The sequence below is a fragment of the Stegastes partitus genome, unplaced genomic scaffold (assembly GCF_000690725.1).
Source record: "Stegastes partitus isolate 25-593 unplaced genomic scaffold, Stegastes_partitus-1.0.2 Scaffold127, whole genome shotgun sequence".
In the NCBI taxonomy this organism is placed as follows: domain Eukaryota; kingdom Metazoa; phylum Chordata; class Actinopteri; family Pomacentridae; genus Stegastes; species Stegastes partitus.
The window spans coordinates 1-18,181 of record NW_007577858.1 but is presented as its reverse complement, the minus strand read 5'-3'; the positions used below and the strand labels follow the sequence as shown (position 1 = coordinate 18,181).

General features: G+C 40.3%; 3 protein-coding genes across 4 annotated transcripts in view; 1 reads left to right on the top strand and 2 right to left on the bottom strand.

Annotated features, from left to right (window-relative positions):
* Positions 1–6,792, top strand: part of LOC103354945 (FERM domain-containing protein 5-like) — an 82,622-nt gene extending 75,830 nt beyond the window's left edge. For both annotated transcript variants that reach the window (XM_008278554.1, XM_008278555.1), the window contains one exon: positions 2,879–6,792. In XM_008278554.1, the coding sequence (XP_008276776.1) occupies positions 2,879–3,465 (587 nt within the window). In that variant the 3' untranslated portion in view covers positions 3,466–6,792. The remainder of the gene's footprint in view (positions 1–2,878) is intronic.
* A 1,314-nt stretch (positions 6,793–8,106) lies between these two features.
* wdr76 (WD repeat domain 76) lies at positions 8,107–13,722 on the bottom strand. Its single transcript, XM_008278553.1, has 15 exons — positions 13,574–13,722; positions 13,203–13,322; positions 13,019–13,111; positions 12,771–12,863; positions 11,967–12,025; positions 11,438–11,555; positions 11,195–11,296; positions 10,863–10,903; positions 10,535–10,688; positions 10,020–10,178; positions 9,744–9,859; positions 9,516–9,614; positions 9,272–9,424; positions 9,113–9,166; positions 8,107–8,855 (listed from the first exon to the last, which is right to left on the bottom strand). The coding sequence occupies exons 1-15, from the start codon at positions 13,610–13,612 to the stop codon at positions 8,600–8,602; spliced, it is 1,656 nt and encodes a 551-aa protein (XP_008276775.1). The 5' UTR covers positions 13,613–13,722; the 3' UTR covers positions 8,107–8,599.
* A 304-nt stretch (positions 13,723–14,026) lies between these two features.
* LOC103354964 (pro-cathepsin H-like) lies at positions 14,027–18,124 on the bottom strand (the record flags this gene model as incomplete). The annotated part of the gene is made up of 8 exons (XM_008278586.1): positions 14,027–15,032; positions 15,118–15,246; positions 15,918–16,024; positions 16,291–16,359; positions 16,453–16,534; positions 16,616–16,671; positions 17,081–17,167; positions 18,020–18,124. Coding segments are annotated over 8 exons (711 nt in total), but the record flags the coding sequence as incomplete, so codon positions are not given.
* Between the last annotated feature and the right edge of the window lie 57 nt (positions 18,125–18,181).

Below are 18,181 nucleotides of genomic sequence, written 5' to 3'. Positions count from 1 at the left end.
AAATCAAATCATAGTTTACATTTTTTAGATTAGCTGAGCCACGACATCACATACACACACATATCAGTACAGTCCTGTGTATCACTGCCCTGGGCTTAGAAATCACTGTATGTCTGCCATGGATCACACATCACCAGATTTCTGGGGTCCTTTTTGTTTTTTAATGCTCTCACGCATTTTTAATACACTTGCACACGTACTGTATGAAAAAGGCAGCCTTCAGTAAGTGCCTTTTCATGTCAACAGCCCCCCACTTCTAAGTGTCAGTCACTCTCTCTGTATTTGTGTGATATTTCGCTCTTTCTCTCTCGGATGTCTGTTCTCTGGAAGACACACACTCACAGTGAAGAGCGCCCATCAGCCGCTGGCCTCGGGCATTATTTTGACATGAGAAAGTCATCCTGTCAGTTTATAAAGGGCACTTACTGTCCCCTGTTTCCTCCAACAGGCTATTAACCTTTTGCCAATGCTGCCACTGAGAGTAAGTTTGCTCCGAGTTGATCTGCCTCGATCAAACTAATAAACTTATAGCGCAGTCTGTTCACAACTCCAACCACGACAACAACAACAACAAAACAGTCTTTTGTCAAACTGGCCTCCCTCTTGTCACAGAAACAAAGATCAGACTCTGACATGGCACCCTGGTGTGGCAACAGTGAAACAAACCCCCTGTGTTTTGTCCTGTTGCTCTGTCTCCGCTGGTATTTCCACTGGTAATAATATCTCTGCCTGAAAATAGCTCCTGCTGTCAGAGGCCATGCTGTGTGTGTCACAGTCCTCAGCAGGGGAGGGTTGAGGTGAACTGTGACACAAGTGGACCACATTCCCAGGCCTTGTCTTTCACTCTCTGACTGTCTTTCTGTTCATCTACGGCTGTCAGCCCGACTGCCAGCGTGTGGGAGCTCGCTTGCGGAGACGGGATTGCTGCTTAGCAAGCCAGCCGCAGTCGGAGACAAAGACAAACAGCAGGGAGACAGAACGAAGAAAGTCGGAAGAAAGCGGAGTTTGAAGAAGAAAAAAAAAAAAGAACAAGAAGAACAGGAAAAGTGTGTGTAAGGCCAAGGTTAAACGGGTGTATTTTGCTGTTGCTGAATCATGGTGAAGTGTCTGATCCGGATCCAGACCAAGGTGAACGTTCACCTGCGTATGATCAACCATTGCTACCGGGATGTCAAGGTGCGTGTGCTGTCTCTGGGACCCAGGCTCTTGGGTAAGGCTCTGGGGGTCCTACCGCTCTTCCCTGCCCTCCCTGGGGGATCTTCCACCTCAGGTTCCAGTCCTGGGTCTGGACAAAGCTCCAGGACTCCTTCCAGGCTAGCTGTCCCTCCTCACTTCCATGGCTGCAGCCCACCAGCTGGCCGTGCAGGTAAAACCCAAGGCTGGTTTTGTCGTATGGGATTATGGAGTGCTGGATTTTTGGTGGTACAGTGGACACCACACTTGAATAGAGAAGACAGTTTTCAAGCTGGACGAAGAAATACGTGCATGATTCTCTGATATCAAAACTCAAATAAACATCACATCATTGTGGGAAGACGTTGAAGTCTGCTGGTTATCAAAGTTTTAAAGTCAGCTATGAAACAGTAATGCCTGAGCTGAGTTCTTAGAGAGTGTGTTCTTGTGTTTCATGTTTATTTAGGGTTACATTTGCCACTTGGAAGTGTTTCGTTCAGGCATGACTGCATGATGGGAGGAGGGGATCAGTTAGCACAGCTCGCTGTCAAAAACAGATCAGACTTCCCTTCTGTTTGTGTGAGAATCAGAAATGTGGGCACGGTTCAGCAGAGCTCAGTGTACCTGAATATACTGGCAGCCCTCAATGCAAGGCGCGAAAGAGGCTGAGGGAATTTTAGCTTCAGAACTAATTAATGATGAACTGATGAACATAATTTCCCTTCAGACTTCCTCTATTAAGGGCTTTAAGGGACACATTTTATATACTTAGATTTGCATCAGTGACTAGCAGACATGATGAGCATCTTAAGTCTTCTATTTGATGTATACTGCAACTCGCTACAAGGCTGATGGTAAGCAATAATCTTAGGAATCACTAACTGGTCATACATTAAAAATTGTGCTTATGCCAACTACATTTGTCATTTTTCATCACAAAACTATGCAGCTGTTACTTCCATTGTTACCACATCAGTGTGTGCAAACAACTCGGTAGTTACTTTTAATAAGAACTGTCTTCATTTCTGTTTGCAGAACAGAAAATAGAATAGAAAATTATTAGTATTGTGAATAATAATGCTGTGAATTGCAATAATAGAGAAAAACCAAACATTTCAAGAGATTTTTTTTCATGGTTTACTGACACTAAATCTCAATGTGCAGGATGTTACAATATATAAAGCTAGTCTGTACTTTAAACCCAGTTAGAGCAGCTTCATCTGCTTCTACAGACTTTTTCAGGTACATGTGTATTTTTTCCTGATTAATTGGGTTTCAAAGTTTTCTCTTCACCGCACTTTGTATGAGTGATCAATAAAAACTAACTATTGGATGATTTTTGAATGCCATTTGCAGTTTATTTTTAGTGAACAGCAGTCTGTGCAGAGACTGCATCAACGTGATAACACTTTAGTACAGTTTGGTCTGCGTTCCAGGTACTGTACCTGTGTGGGAGTGAAGAGACTGAGCCTGGATTGTGTTTATCACAGTGTTTACACAAAATACTTTTTATTTTTTAAAATGTTACCAGATTTTTTTTTTGTAGTTCAAAACCAAACTTTTTTCCCTTCTGAGATGAAAGTTACAAAACATGAAGTCATGTCAGGATCTCTCTTTAAATGCAGCAGGGAGCCCCATGATACCTCCCAGTTACTGAATAATGCATCTTCCTGATGAACCGCCGTCCTCTGCTGTGTGTTTTCAGGGTTGGAGTCTCTTCGAGACAGTGCCCACTCGACGCCTGTGCGCTCCGTCTCCCATGGCGACTCCTTCATGTCTTCTCGAGGCCAGATGGTGGATGGCAGCGAGGCGAGCACGTCAGCAGTCATCTCCGACGAGGCCTACAGCCCCTCAGACAGCGTGCTGCCTACACCAGTGGCAGAACACGGGATGGAACCTTTGGCCCGTCACCTCAACGGCGCTCCCTGCAGCATCGACGAGGAGAAGGATTCAGAGGCGGGGACGTCGAAGGAGGGGCAGGCGGCTGAGTTTGGGCCTGGCAGGAGAGCATTGCGTATGGTCCGGAGCCGGCCGTCACCACCCAGCGACGTAGAGGAGCTCAACAAGTTCATCCTGAGCGTGTTGCGTCTGTTCCTGGTCACCATCGGACTGCTGTTCGCCCTGCTGCTGCTCCTCATCATGCTGACAGAATCAGACCTGGACATTGCCTTCCTGAGAGACATCCGCAAGACGCCCGAATTCCAGCAGTTCCACTTTGAATACTTCTGCCCTCTGCGGCGCTGGTTTGCCTGTAAGTTACGATGGATGGGAGGTTTCCTCGTCAGTAAGTGAGGCCAAGTGAAAAACTGAAGAAGAGACTAAATGACTCAACACAGGCTTCCGCTGATGGAAATGGGACACGTACAACAAACAGGTCAGGAAATGAGGAGGGAAAAGGAAAAAAAGATGACAGCCCTGTTCCTAATACGAGCTTCTCCCAGGAAGGAGGTTCTGTCACAAGCCACGGACCGTCCCCTGAAGAGCCTTGTTTATTATGTTTGACCATCACTACGAGGAAAGGAAATCACATTTTACTTTAGAAATTCAGGTCATCTCAAGGTATTTTATTTTTACACAAAGTCACGGTGACAGGGTTTAATTTAAACGCTGAACCAGGTCTGACAGACACTCACTTATTCAACCACAGATAATAGTTGCCTTTATTTTTGTATTAATTTATATGTTGTAACATTACTGTAAGACGGAACGACCTGAAGTGTTGGGGTGCGCGTTGCAAGACCTGAAAGTTTGAGTAAAGTTTTGAGAGAAGAAAAGATGGGGGCCAGTCTAGCTCGTCAAGTTGTACGTCGACGGCAACAACGTTCACGATAATTAGAAGTCGCCGTGGTCGCTGTTTTGAGATGGACCAGTGTCAAGGGGGGGGGTTAGTTAGAGAAAGTGTGAAATGGAAAAATAAGCAGCACTTATTGAATGTAGATGAGTTCTGAGTCTGGAATGTTATCGCTCGTTTTATACAATTCTTAGGCAGATACAAATACACTTTACACACCTTCCTGAATTCTCCAGATGTGCTACACAAACGCCACATCTCGCGTACGGAATTTAAACTAAAACTTAGCTGCAGTAGCTATTTGAAACAGCTGTGATGTGGGTGCTGCCCTGTCAGCAGGCTCGAATGAATATTTTTGTAGTAAGTGTGACATTGTTCGTGGTCAGACATCTGTTAAGTGTGCTCACATGGCCATTTTTTTTTTTTTTTTTTTTTTGTCCAGACACTAGAGGACTAACAAAGTTTTACCGTCCGACGACTATAAATTAAGCCTTCGTAAGGATATAAGTAAGTAATGGAGGTTATAGGTTTCATTTTTAATTAAATAGCAGCCAAATAACGCTAATAACTACAATCAACTTCTGTGTGTGAGGAACAGTTGTCACTTTGCCGTAGTTACTTTTACAGTAGATGTAAAGGTGATGGGACTATGTGAGCTAGCACTGTAGTAATAGACAAGTGTTTGGTTAGATCTTTGACTCCCAACAATCTGTAGAAGGAGTTCATCTTGATGTGCAATACTGTTAATATAAAAACAACCACAGACCTTTCCGTGAAGGGAAATTTGACCTTGTTTTTCCTTTGTAAAGTGCAGCATTAGTGTTATTTTCCCCTCAGTATATAGTTAAGAGTTTGGTTTTAGTTCAAGAGCCCATGTTGAGTGAAGGTCATTTAACTTTATTTAGCCCTGCTGTGTTCGAATTTCTGCATTTCTCTGTAAAGGCTATTTAGATCATGTTTCCATTTTTGTACAAACTGCTGTCTTGGTAACACATTGAGATTTCCTCACAGTGACTTTTAATGTACTTGAAGCATCTTTGTTTTTACAGTGAATATACGGATTTCAGCCCTGCACTCACTTACAGGAGAGCCTAAGATAAGTCATGTTTACGTCCTACTGCAATCTTCATCATCACGCCTACCAAAGAAACCTCTGTTGTCTCATACGTCTGTCTGCGTCAACAGATGGAAACTAACAGTCTGCTGTCCTTCTCCAGCCTTATTATGATATTTCACAGGTTAGCCTACAGTGTGTCTTTACAGCCCAGAGCAACAGAGTTATTTCAAACCATAAAGTCAGTTTTGACGGTTAAGTATTTGTCCTCTCTTCAAGCCTAAAGGCGGTTGTTTAGGTTATATGTACATGTATGTGCTGTACGCAGCGATTATACAACACTATATCTAAACGAATGGATGTATTATTTATGCAAAGGGAGGAATGGTTTAGGATGGTGATTGGCTGATGGATTTAGGTTACGCAGGTGCCTATAAATAGTTTGAAAAGTTACTGTATTCATATTCAAATCTTTCCTACAATAAAAGAAATCCACAGGTTGGAAGTCAACGCAAAATGCATCACTTCGACAGTCCCTGTAGTGTTAAATATCCAGCTTTAAACGCCAGTTTTATCTTTGCACATGATAAAAATCAACACAAGTATTACTAACCCTCAGTTTTGGTTTGTTTTTGTTTTAGTTTGAAGTTGGATGAGTAACTGAAATATTGACTGATATATTTATATTTAATAAACAAAAGCACTCATGTTTCGGGGTTGGCTTTCAGACTTGATAATTTACTTATATTTTTGCTTTAATTCAGATGGTGCTCAGGGGTTTTTGATTGATGTTTGGTTTGGTTGTGATCATGTTTGATCATGTATGGGGGGAAAAAAAACGGCCAGTCAAGGCAGAGATTTTGCTTTTTTTTTTTTTAGCTACTTTTCTGTTAATGTGTATGAAAAAAAAAATTACAACATAATCTGAGCAATAAACATTACAGATTATGTAATGAATATTAACCACCATGAACTGCAAACTAATGTCCGTCTGTGTCTCCTAGACGTACAAATTGTCTTTTAAATCCTCTCGGAAGGTAGATCAGCCTGTAGATGCATGTGTGAGAGGAGCCGTGGCCACTGTTCCTGACTACCCACAATGCTAGATAATGCTCTGTGGTACAAAGAAACTTCTCCAGAATATCTATTGTCAGAAAAAGTTCCTGTAATTCTTGTTTGCTTGACTGATTTTATAGAAACTGATTAGATGAAAGTTTTCTTGTCAAAGTCTGTGTAAAAGAACTGAACACCTCTGACAGTACACCCAAGTTTCATGACAATTGAAGTGGAACAGATCTATTTTTTTCGCCAATTTAAAACAGCAGAAGTAGCATTTTCAACTACCTGAACCTTTCTTTGTGCAATGCAGTTCAATACACTGATGTTATTTTTAATTGCCTAAATCTGTTTCAGATGACTTGAACTGGCAAAGTGACAAAGAGAGGTGACAGTTCCACTGACAGGCAACTCTTGTTTTCATTTAACTGAATCATGTAAACAGGAATAAGGCCTCAGACATGGTCTTACTGTAAGCTTCCTTCCTGTACCATGGCCCTGCACATGGAAATGTCTCTGTAAGCATGTGTTCTGCATTTATTACCTCCAAACAAGACTGCTTAATTCCAATCACTGACTGAAGACTGGTGTAATCTATTTACGAATAAATATTATCTATTCTTGACATGTGGCAGCTAGTCTGGCTACAAATTCAATTATGGATTCACAGAAGAAGCAAACAAGGGTATTAAGCTTAATAAAACAGTCAAAAGTGAAATCAAAATCCTTTTTTTTTTTTAGTGTAGTCAATCCTAACACTTGCGATTCTTTTATGTGACACTACTGCCATCTTCAGGTGACTGCGACACTACTGCTGCTGAGATGAACACCATTCACACTCAGAATGTTTAATATTAAAATATCTATTTATTCTGTTTGCTTCAGTAGGCACAAAAACAAAACAATACTAATAAAAAAATAAAAATGAACACAACTTTTCAACGGGCACTTTTCCCAACCCAAACACCTCGGCCTTTCCACTGTGCCACAAACAACACAAACTAAACATACTGTAGAAATTGCCTGGGTTCTACATGACATTTGGAGAACATTTTCAAATCCTTGCAGTTTAACTTACTATGAACAGCATGGGATTTAATTAGTACTGTTTTGGAAAAATTAACAGAAAACTTCTCATCTCAAACTGAGAAGTCTGCACACACTGACCTAAATTATGGTGACGCATAAAATAAAGTAGCTGATACAAAACCACATAAGTTGATCAATTAGTAACATTACATTCACCTCTGTCTCAGTTGTCCAGTAACCACAGTCAGTATCCTGGTAAAAGAAATGGCAACATAGCAAACATGACAAATCCAATACAAGGGAACTGAAAAGTTTGAACCAGGGAATGTCAAGATCAAGGCTTTCAAGGCACTTAATGCCCCAGAAGAGTAAAGTAAGGCAGGAAGAACAAATAAAGCAGATCCCTAAATCTGCCAAAGCTGGATCAGAGCTGAGCTTTTTTGGCCACTGTACAGGCACTGCACATGAGAGGAAACAACATGAAGGCTGGCAGTAGCTGCATTGTGATTCTTTGCAACTCGCCTGACAGCATGTAGAGACACAGTAAAAGGAATGCAGTGGAAAAAAACAGAAAAAAAAAAAAACAGGCAAATCTCAGGACTATCTGGTGCCATCTGCAAGAAAACTCATTTGCAGCAAGACAACAAACTCAAATTTGCACAGGAGTGGCTTCAAAACACAGAATCATCCTTAAGTCCAGATGTTGGTTCAACTCACTCAGTCATGTAAACAGCTTAAAAAGCACAGAATGGAAGAGTGCAGTGTCCTTTTGTGCAAAGCTGATACCAACATAGCCACAAATTGTAGACTTAGGGTCAGTTATGTTTTGCATTTGTGCTTAAATTTCACAAGATTACAGTACTTTAGTAGGTACTGGCGCTCATGAATGCAAAGATCTCATCAGTCAATCATGTGTCAGCAACTAAGTAAACAACATAACACCAGAATGAGGAAGGAATGTAACTATGAACCGGAGAATGGCCAGACTTTGACATACAAATACAGCCAGAACACACTGATGCAATATTGTAAAAGAGGAAAACATGAAAAAAAAAATACAAAAAGGTGTGAACATTTTTTCACAGCTGGACAGTAAAATACACCTACACTCTGACACTACCTACCCAAAGTAGGAATAAGTGCAGGGGTTTCTGTGGCAAGTGAAGACAATTCTGCTGCTTTGTTACCGATACTGTGTTACCTCACAGCATATTGAATGTTTGTACTGTAACTCTAAGTGCAACATCTCTATGAACATGACTAGTGACTTGAGACACGTTATTTTAATACACTATAGGAATGTTACTGAGCGAAATGTTCTATGGAGAAAGTGACTGGAAGAAAGCAAGGGACTATATTGTCACTCTTGTAAAGTGGTGACAAAAGTGAAGACTCCCTCTGCATTGTTGGGGTTGCACACCCTGACTATGACCAAATTTTCTACTTGTTCTTCCTACCCTGCTGAAGCCAGCTGGTCCAACACTTTGGTCTTTACTTTAGCTGGAAAAGATGTGCAGGCGCCCTGATGCATTGCCGCCCAGCAAGGCATTCCTTGTGGGGTGGAAAGCAGTGACGGACAGCACTGTGCTAAGGTTCTCGTTGTCCATGAAGGAATGCTGAGGTTGGCCGCTTTCATGGAACACCCGCACCCTCCGGGGCTTCATCATGCTCCCCACCACAAAGCAGTCTTCCTGTTTGGGGTCCCAAACTGCTGATAGTTTGGTCAACCAGCGGCCTGTGTGCATGTCATGTCTGCAAACATAGATGGAGAAGAGACGTAATTATGTTCAGGTTATACTGTTTTTAAGGCAGCATGACGTCTGTAAACAATGACTGATCCTTTTTATTTTTTCCATTGATGGACTTTTTATTAGGCAGGGACAGTGCTCATTGGTCAATGGAAAAAAAAAAATTGCCGTATATATGATAGGCTGTCTTTCCATCTATTGTCTCTGGCCAGTTCTTAAAATGACAACCGAAATTTAATTACAGGTTTAAGTTCAATTTACCTGATGGATGTCAGCAAGGGAGATTTAGTAGTCATTGCAGATGTGTCATATATCCTGTTAAAAAAAAAAAAAAAAGTTCATGCAAACATTGAGCTGGGACTGAAAAAATAAGCTACAATAAGTACAAAACAACTGGCCAAAGTGCTGTATTGGCTTCACCTTATGTTGTCATCCATACAGGAGGTAAGAACTCTGTTCCCGGTAATAGGGGAGAAATAAGCGCTGGATATGCTCAAAGAGTGGCCGTGCAGCTGGGAGACTGCCTCGCTTTTTTTCTTCTTCAGGCACCGGCTGTCATAAATACTCACTACCCTGCAGACAAGATCAAAATGTCCATTTAATAACACCTTAAAGACGGGCTAAAACAAAACCGAAAACTAGAAAAGTTAAAAATCAGCCATACCTGCTTTCTGCCACTGCAAAGTACTGCTTCTGTAAAGGGTGGACACTAACACAGCGCAAAACCTTTGGGTCCAGTGAGTGGAGGGACTCATGGGAATTTCTGAAGACAAATTAAATAGCATGCTTTTAAACAACTTCAGTGTGTTCACATAACACTTTACTCTTCAACACGATTGGAAGTTTTATAAATGACTACTATTATCAGTTTAAGGCAATAATAATACTTTACCCTGGGGTGCGTCGATCAACGATTGCAACCTCTCCATACCAGTTCCCAACCACTAGCGTCACGCAGTCATGTGACATGAAGTCAAAAGTTTTCAGGCCATCTTCAATATCATACACCTAAAATGTATAAATCTCTTAGTATATATTGACTACAGTCCAAACAGATTGATTTCAACCAGACAAGGTGCAAATTTGGAGCAAATGTGCTGGTCGTCTGACATGTTTATAAAATTCTAAGATAATTATCAGTTGTTTCATTGAATTAAAGGTATCTTACGTCATCAAAAACAGCCTTCTCTATATCCATGCAGCGCAGAGATCCGTCATAGCTGAGGCTCAGCAGCTGGGTGGGATGAGCAGTGGAGAAGGCCATGCAGCCCACCGGACGAGTGTGGGGCTCAAAGAGCAGCACACCATCATCGCCCCAGTCACCACCCTGAAACAATACAAATAAACGAACTGGGTCCCGACATACAGTTTATGTGATGAAATCAAACTGTTGTGAAATTTACAACAACATTTATGTACATCCAGTGAACAGCAAACTTTAAAAAATGCTCAAGGCAAGACATAAGACAAACATAAAGTAGATCAGTGTAAACTGAAGTTAAAAATGGAACAAGCCAAAAATCCTGAAGAGAACTTTGAGAAAAGCACTTGTGATTTTTACCAGTAAGATCTACGAAGCTGATACAAAGATATACAGACCTGCTCCTATGAGTTTGTTTTGAGCACATTTTATTTCCTCTAGTGGTTAAACACTAATTTGTAATTGGGGCTAAGAAATCTCACCAACTTCCAGAGTCCCACTTTCCCCCACTTGTCTCCTGCGGCCATCAACAGGCTGCTGGTGCACGGGTGGAAGGCTGCAGAGAAGATGCGATCCTTCACCACTTTGGCTACTTTGTCTTCCGTTATCTTCATGTTTTTAAGTACGGATCGGTACCTGTGTTAAGACAACAGTGCAGATTTTTGTCCAGCTGTATAAACTTTGTCAGCTGTTTGTTAAAAATGTGACCACCAACACATTAGTCAAAAGCAACCCTCAGAGAAGGAGCAGTCACGTTTTAGTAGCTGAGCTTCTGTAGGCTGATATCAAAATCTAAAATTTTAATCTTACTCTTTGAGATCAAGCTTCAGTTTTCTGTCTTCTGTTGAGTCCTGCGAGAGAAAAAAAAGAAGAAGAAGCAATTTTAGGATTTACTTAGTGCTTTTTAACAACAATGACACCTACAAAGATACGGCATATCTCAAGGCAAAGCATCTCCAAAATATCCTTACATTTTTATATTATTTTATATTTTTATATTAAGTTTTTATTCTGGTGACACAACTGTCAAAGGCAAACCATGAAAACACCCTTTGTTATCAGGAGAAAAGAAAGTGTGGTATCAACCACATACTGGCAACATGAGACTGGCATACATGATACCACAGAAATATGACTCCTACCTCAGAGCAGAGCTTAAGAAGCTGTGAAGGCAGCTTATGTCCCTCTTCCATGTTGACTGGATCCATGGGCAGAGGACCAGCAGGCTTCTTAGCTGGAGTAGACTTTAAACCAAGTAAATAACCAAATAAGTAACAAAAGAAAAAAGAAAGAACACCAAGAAGAACAGCTAGACACACTTAGACCTAGCAGTAGTGTAAAGTGAGGCACTGGCATCATTACGTTATTCAATTATATGTTGGCACCTGTTCAAAGATAAGGTTCCCTCTGGGTTCAGGAGGAAGTGTCAAGACTTCTGCCTCTTTATTTTGGAGACGCAGGGATTTGCGAGGTGGCAGCACTTGTTTTACAGCAGCTTGTGACCTGCAACCACAGAAATTAAACGTTACAGTGACGTCAAAGAGACACTTTTTTAAATCAGTGAAACGAACAGAAAAAAGCCATCAACACGGTGAATCAAAGCTCAACTACACAAATCAACTTTCACTGGTATGAAATTAAATTCAACAGAAAAAAAAAAGTCAATACTCACTTTTAAGAATTTAAAAACAGATACTACTGAAAATGTTTTCCTTTTGCCAGTCAATTAATTACTCTGTTAAGTTAAAACTCAAAACCAGTGCAGAGGTGGTTATACAGAAGAAGGACAATGAATGACACAGAAAACATGTTTTTTTTAAAAACAACAACAACACACTAAAACTACACTACAAACTACACTAGGTATTACAATAACTCTGAGATTAGTAGTAACAGTTTGGCAGCCAGACATACCTCATGAGACCCCTCTGTGAAGGCTTTGGTCGTGTCAGCTTCTTGAACTCCTCAGTTGCCTTTTGGAAAAGAAAACTACAATTGATGTCTTGCCATGGTAAACTGAGTGCATGCATACATCCCAATATGTGCAAAATATACACAAACAACTCTGACCAACATAACCTAAAATATATATTATAATAAATTATCTTATATCTCCTAATGAGGATAAATATAAACACATACATTCTCAATACACTGGTACAGTTCCTTTTTTTGTGCTGCCTTACTATTTTTAAGTGGATTACAGTAAAGCTTTACCAGTTAAATGTTCTGACTTCTGCTTGTGTACATGTTATCGTTTGTTGTATCTATTCTCAGTTCAATTAAATAGGATTTAAACTACATATTAACTATAACTAAATATTCAAAATCAGAGGGTTTCCTGCATACAGGAATTTCTGGCACTTCCCAAAGAGGTTTTAACCAGTTTCAAGGGATAAATCACCAAAATAATACAAGAACTAAAATTTCAAATATATATGTATGTGAGTTTGAAGGTGTTTTATAGGGATTTTATTTGCTTAAGCACAGTAGACAATTTTTGCTTATCAAGAGATTTCTGTCCATGACAGTGACAAAGTCATTGCCTTTACTGTACTTGATCTTATCATGCTTACTGTCATGCCTTTAAGGTCCATTCTAAACCAAGAAAAGCCCTGATAGTAACAGATTTAATATGATGCATGTGTAAAACCCAGTGTCCCAGGTTTTATTGACAAAAGGTCAACTCATGTGGTTTTACCTCATCTGTCAACCCACCTGGAATAAGTTGATCGAGGAGAGAAATGCTTGGTTCTGTCTGATGTTCTCCAGGCGCTCCAGCTCATAGGCAGAAAGGCCTCCATGTCCGTCCTGTTGCACAAAGATACAGCACTGACAATGTGCAGAAACATCCCAGCACCTTAATTTTAACAAACCGTATATGTTTTGAGAATATTGGTCCCTTTTCACATATTTTTATACATGTTGCAACGACATTCACTCAAAGAAAGAGTTTTTGTACTTACAGATGCAAGGTCCACATCACTGTTTTCAACATCCTCTTCATCCTTAATTTGTCTTTTATTCTGGACGATTTCCTCGACGTGGGTTTGTGTTTTCTGTCATGAAAACGTGGGCACATTAACGATGCAAAACAAACCGACCTGCTGAGTAATATCACCATCTGTGCGTCCCCCATGAGACTCTCACCCTTTTCTTCTGGGTCGTCTCAGCTGTGCTGTCTTCAGGAGAGTACTGGAGGCGTTTCGGTGCCAGAGCAGTCCGGGACGATCGTCTGGATGTTTCCTCCAGATTCACAGGAGTCATTTCCTTCAAGGTGTTCATTATCAATAATTAACTTAACAGGAAGCGCTCATTCAACTTTCCCAAACTGTTATCAAACCTCACACCACGTTTCCTTAAAATAGTGCCTGAAAATTTTAAACTTACTGATAACTCATTTTAAGTCAGTTTATCCCCCTTCGAGTGGCTCATTTTAACGCTATTCAGCAACTAGCTGACACAGACAGGAAGAAGGTTCCAGAAAACCGCAGTTAAAACGCCACCATAACAGACTTTACCTGAACAACAGCTCCACGTTTTGCTCGTCGTGTCGCCATGTTGTTGTCCTTTACGATATTAATTGAGAATATTTGTTCGAGATAAGTCTACAAGGTGAGACAAGTGCACCTCACAGCAGATAACTGGACTGTTTGTGAGGTGGAAGAGCAGAGTCATTGGCGCCACATGGAAGAAATGTTTTGTAACTGGCCCCTCCCCCTTTGCGTTGTGAAACAGAATACTGGTAGTTCATTGGTTGGATTTTACATCAACACTTTCATGGGGCGGGTCTCTGCTGCTATTAGCCAATGAGCGACGTAAAAATTGATTGACAGTTTACGGAGAGCCTCAGTTCCTGCTAGCTTAATGTCGCCATCTTGTGGGTTTTTGATGCATAGAAATCAGCCAATAAGTTAAATAATATCAATTAACGGACACATACTGCCAAAAAAGAATGTAACGACCCAAGTGTATACGGTAGAAATTTGTTTATTGATAACACAGAAAAATGGAAACAACTGACTCCATAATAAGCCTTAAGTGCATGTCTATCAGCAGAGTTTGTTGAAGCTGAGCAGGTCATTAAAGCATCTTCACTTTGCAGGACATTTTTTTGTTTCTCTAGAGCCACTCAGTAAAAATTATGCCATTCAATCATGGATGAGCTCCCATACAGTGGATGTCTGCCCTTCAGTGGGCATGTCATAAGAGTTTACTTGTTTTCCTCAATGCTGTTTCTTGAAGTCCTGCAAACTGATGTTCAAATGTATGTACAAGCACAGTTATTATCGATAACTGTCTAAAAGAGCATCACTACATTTATATTGTGTACAAAAGATACATGAAAAACAACTGTGCTCCACACCATCCCCAGTTGCTCCCCAGATGCACATGAGTAATCCCTGGCTGCACTGAGGAAATCTGATTTATTTTTATTAGCCAGAATGAATGGAAAATGGTGTTTTGCTCTGATGCATGGAACATAAGCTGCGTCATCATGACAGACAGCCTGTTTAGGTCACACTCTCTGTCATGTTTGCTTCTACGTGTTTAACAGGCCATGACTTAGAACTTAAGTGCAATGCACCGTATCGAAATGTCCAAGAATGCAGTCGGAAAGCATCTCTTTGTGATTGTACTGAAGTGAAGCTCATGTCCCTTCATTTATTTTGTAAATGGCAGTTCTTGACACACCTCCTTCTTCTTGTATTTGGCTTGAAATTTGTACAAGAGGATGCTGTTGAGAAATTGGACTTCCAGAAATGGTTTTAAGGGCCCCTTTAATTCAGTTCAGACCTTCAGAGGCTATACGAAACACTTCAGGGAACACGTCCAGGCAGGTTTAGTCCTTTAACAGGGCCCCTGGGTGACATTTTCCTGAGTTTTTCCCTCTTTGTTACTCCTCACACTAAAAGTAAAGGGTAGGAAGAGCATGCAGCCAATCCGCACATGTTTCTTCCCCGCTCAATCAAGAAATATCTGATGGAATAAAAAAGAAAGCTGTCAATGAAGCTTGAAAGCAGCACCAAGTCACAGCACTGAAATACACACAGACTATATTTACCCGTCCTTCCCCCAGGCTGTGCCCCAAGAGTTCTTCACAATCCAATACGGCGTGCCGTTCTCTTCAGTCCCATAACCCACAGCCAAGACCGCATGATTCACGCTGACTGATGTGTTCTTACACCAGGTGCTAAACAGACAACACTCAATCAATAGTGAGCGACTAGCCTCTTTCAATAATCTATGCAGACATTTTTTACATCCAAACATTCACAAGCTTAAAATTTGCCTCTACCAGTTCAACATCAGTGCAATTATGACAGAAACAGAAAGCAGACTGAACCACAAGCACTCGTAATGGTTTACACAATAAAAAATCATATTATGGCAGTAGTCAGCTCATGAATATACATGTTCCACTTAGTGGCAGTTTATCCTGGTTGACACCAATATGGACATCACAGCAAACGTGCAAGTATATTCTGACAACATAGATGTAGGGGAAGTTTTTTTTCTTCTGACAAAGTCAGAAATATGTTGGGTTTTTTTAAATATAAGGGTACAAGCAGATTTTTCTATTCTCCTAAAATAGCCATCAGCTAAAATTCTGGTTTCTGCAGATTTTGCTGGTAGCGTCATTATTCCCATAATCCTCTTTCAAAAAACATAACTTCTGTATTAGTGGATTACACAGCAGAAATCCCATTATTGTATTATATTTTTTCCGTAGTGCAAAAGGAACAGAAAAAAAGTGGTACAGTCCAACCTGATGAACTGCTCTGAACACGCCTGACTAAGTGTAGTTTGTGGACAATCATAAATACAGATGCATGTGTTAAGTTATTGAGGTCCATGTCTCACCTGGAGTAGACTCCTTCCTTGTAGTGCATAAAATCAGCTGTGACGTCAAAGCTGAAGGTGATGGGGTTGAGCGAGGCCACAGCCTCAACCATGGCCTTTTCATCATACTGGAGATGGACAAACATTTTTAACAAGGAAAGAGGCAGAGTTAATGCATTCATAGTAACATGATAACCAGAGCAAATGAACCTTTACTGGGAATTCCAAACAGCACGAAGGAGCTGCTTCTTGTTTTTTTCCCCTAAATCAGGTGACTGACAACATGTTTAACTGTAACTGATTTGTGAGGCTGTAATGTATTGCTGAACACTCATATAGCATAACTAATGTACAGTTTCTTCCACATTGTAATGTCACATGTTCATAGACTCACAACTGTTATGTTGACAACATCTCGAACAAAAGCAGCTGCAAGCGTCGGAACAAAACTGCAGGTGTCATCCTAAAGCAGGAAGGATAACACGTATTTACTTTTATTCCAAATATGTATTCTTAATACTTAATATACAGTAAGACTTTATTCTCAAGATCATACGTGGCCTTTGTAGGGATAGTCCTCCTCTGTCATGAGACCTTTGTTGTATTTGATGTACTCAAAAGCCTGGCTGGGGAGCCCACTGTAACAAACCAGGTAGCTTTTAATTGATCAAAAGTTATTGCTGTAGTCTAAATACTAATAATAAATGTATGATTCTTACCCCAAGCATCCATAGTTGTCAAAGTTTCTGGCACAGTCTATCAGCTGCTGCTCAGACTGAAGCAGGGATGAACAGACAGCATCATGTATTTAAACACCATACAGTAGTGATGATTTTCATTATGCAAATGACTAGACATTCTAAATTTTATAGCAGTAATTTCTTCTGCAAGTATATAAAGAGTTCATTTGCAAAAACAGATAACTCAATCTTCACAAACTTTCAGAAAACCTACTTTTCCATCGTCTACCTGAGACAATATCCAACTTATGTTATCTCTGTTTTTGTCATGTCATTACTACTGCGTCTAATCCACTCAACTTCAGTTTGATTGATATTATCTCAAGCAAACAACAACAAAAAAAGTTTTCTGAAACTCTACAAAAATGGAGTTATCTGTTTTTGCACATGAACTCTTCATATTTCAAAACAGTGTCTATTAGTTCACACATATTAAGGTCTCACCAGAGATACTAGTTTCCCAGTAGCGATGGCATTTACTGACTCCAGACAACCAGTGGTAGAGAAGGTCCAACAGCTGCCACAGTTACCCTGAAAACACAAACACCACGCTGCTCAGACAAGTACAAATGTACTTGTGTAAAAGGTGCACTCCACTAATTTTACACTTGAAGGTTGAGTGGTAATGAAAACAGTTGTCTGGCAAAGCTTTGTAAATCAGAGAAAATAATGTGTCACAATATCTTAGACTCTGACTTTAAGAAAGGAAAATATGGAGATCAGTCAGCCTTTAACACAGCTTGACATGTATATTAATAAATACTTGCTGTGCCATGACCAAATTCTTGTTCTACGTCGGTGCTACTTTGGTTTGTCAGTACTGTATGAGGGTACCTTTATTCTTTATTAGGATCCCCATTAGCTCCCACAAAGTGTTTGCTAGTCTTCCTTGGGCCCCAGGGTAAAAATCAAAATTACAATTTATAAAACATTAAAAAATACGTAATAAATAGCAAACATTTATATATTTATATTATATTACTTATATAATGCAACCCAGTGCAAAGCAGTAAAGGAACGCTGACACAACACTGTTAATATGAAACTAATACAGAAGAAGAATACTCAAGTATTCTGTGCCAATTGTCCCTTTATTTTCCTCTTTGAAGAGCTTATATTTTTAGTGCTCTGATATGTAAAGAAAGTGAATTCCATGCTTTACTCCTCTGTAAGCAATAGTTCTTTTCATGAAGTTGGTATCAGACCTGGAGAAGACAAAGTACTTGACGTCACTTTGCAAGTCACGTAATTGTTACAACAACAAAAAATAATTTTTCAGTTAAAAATCTGGGCTCTCTTTCTGCCAAAACTTTATGCATGAACATCAGCTTATAGTTTTGCCTCTGCCGTTAACCAGGACAGCTTCTCGTGCATCTCACGCACCTGATTCTTCACAGGAGTCACAAAGTTGCCCTTCGTCCTCCAGTCTACAGACTCAGGGTGAGGTCCGGTCCTGCTGACGTGACTCCCTTTAGTGGCTGAGCAGTTCTACAAGACATCAGAATCACAAGATCACAAAGAAAACCAAAACTTATACTGCATAAA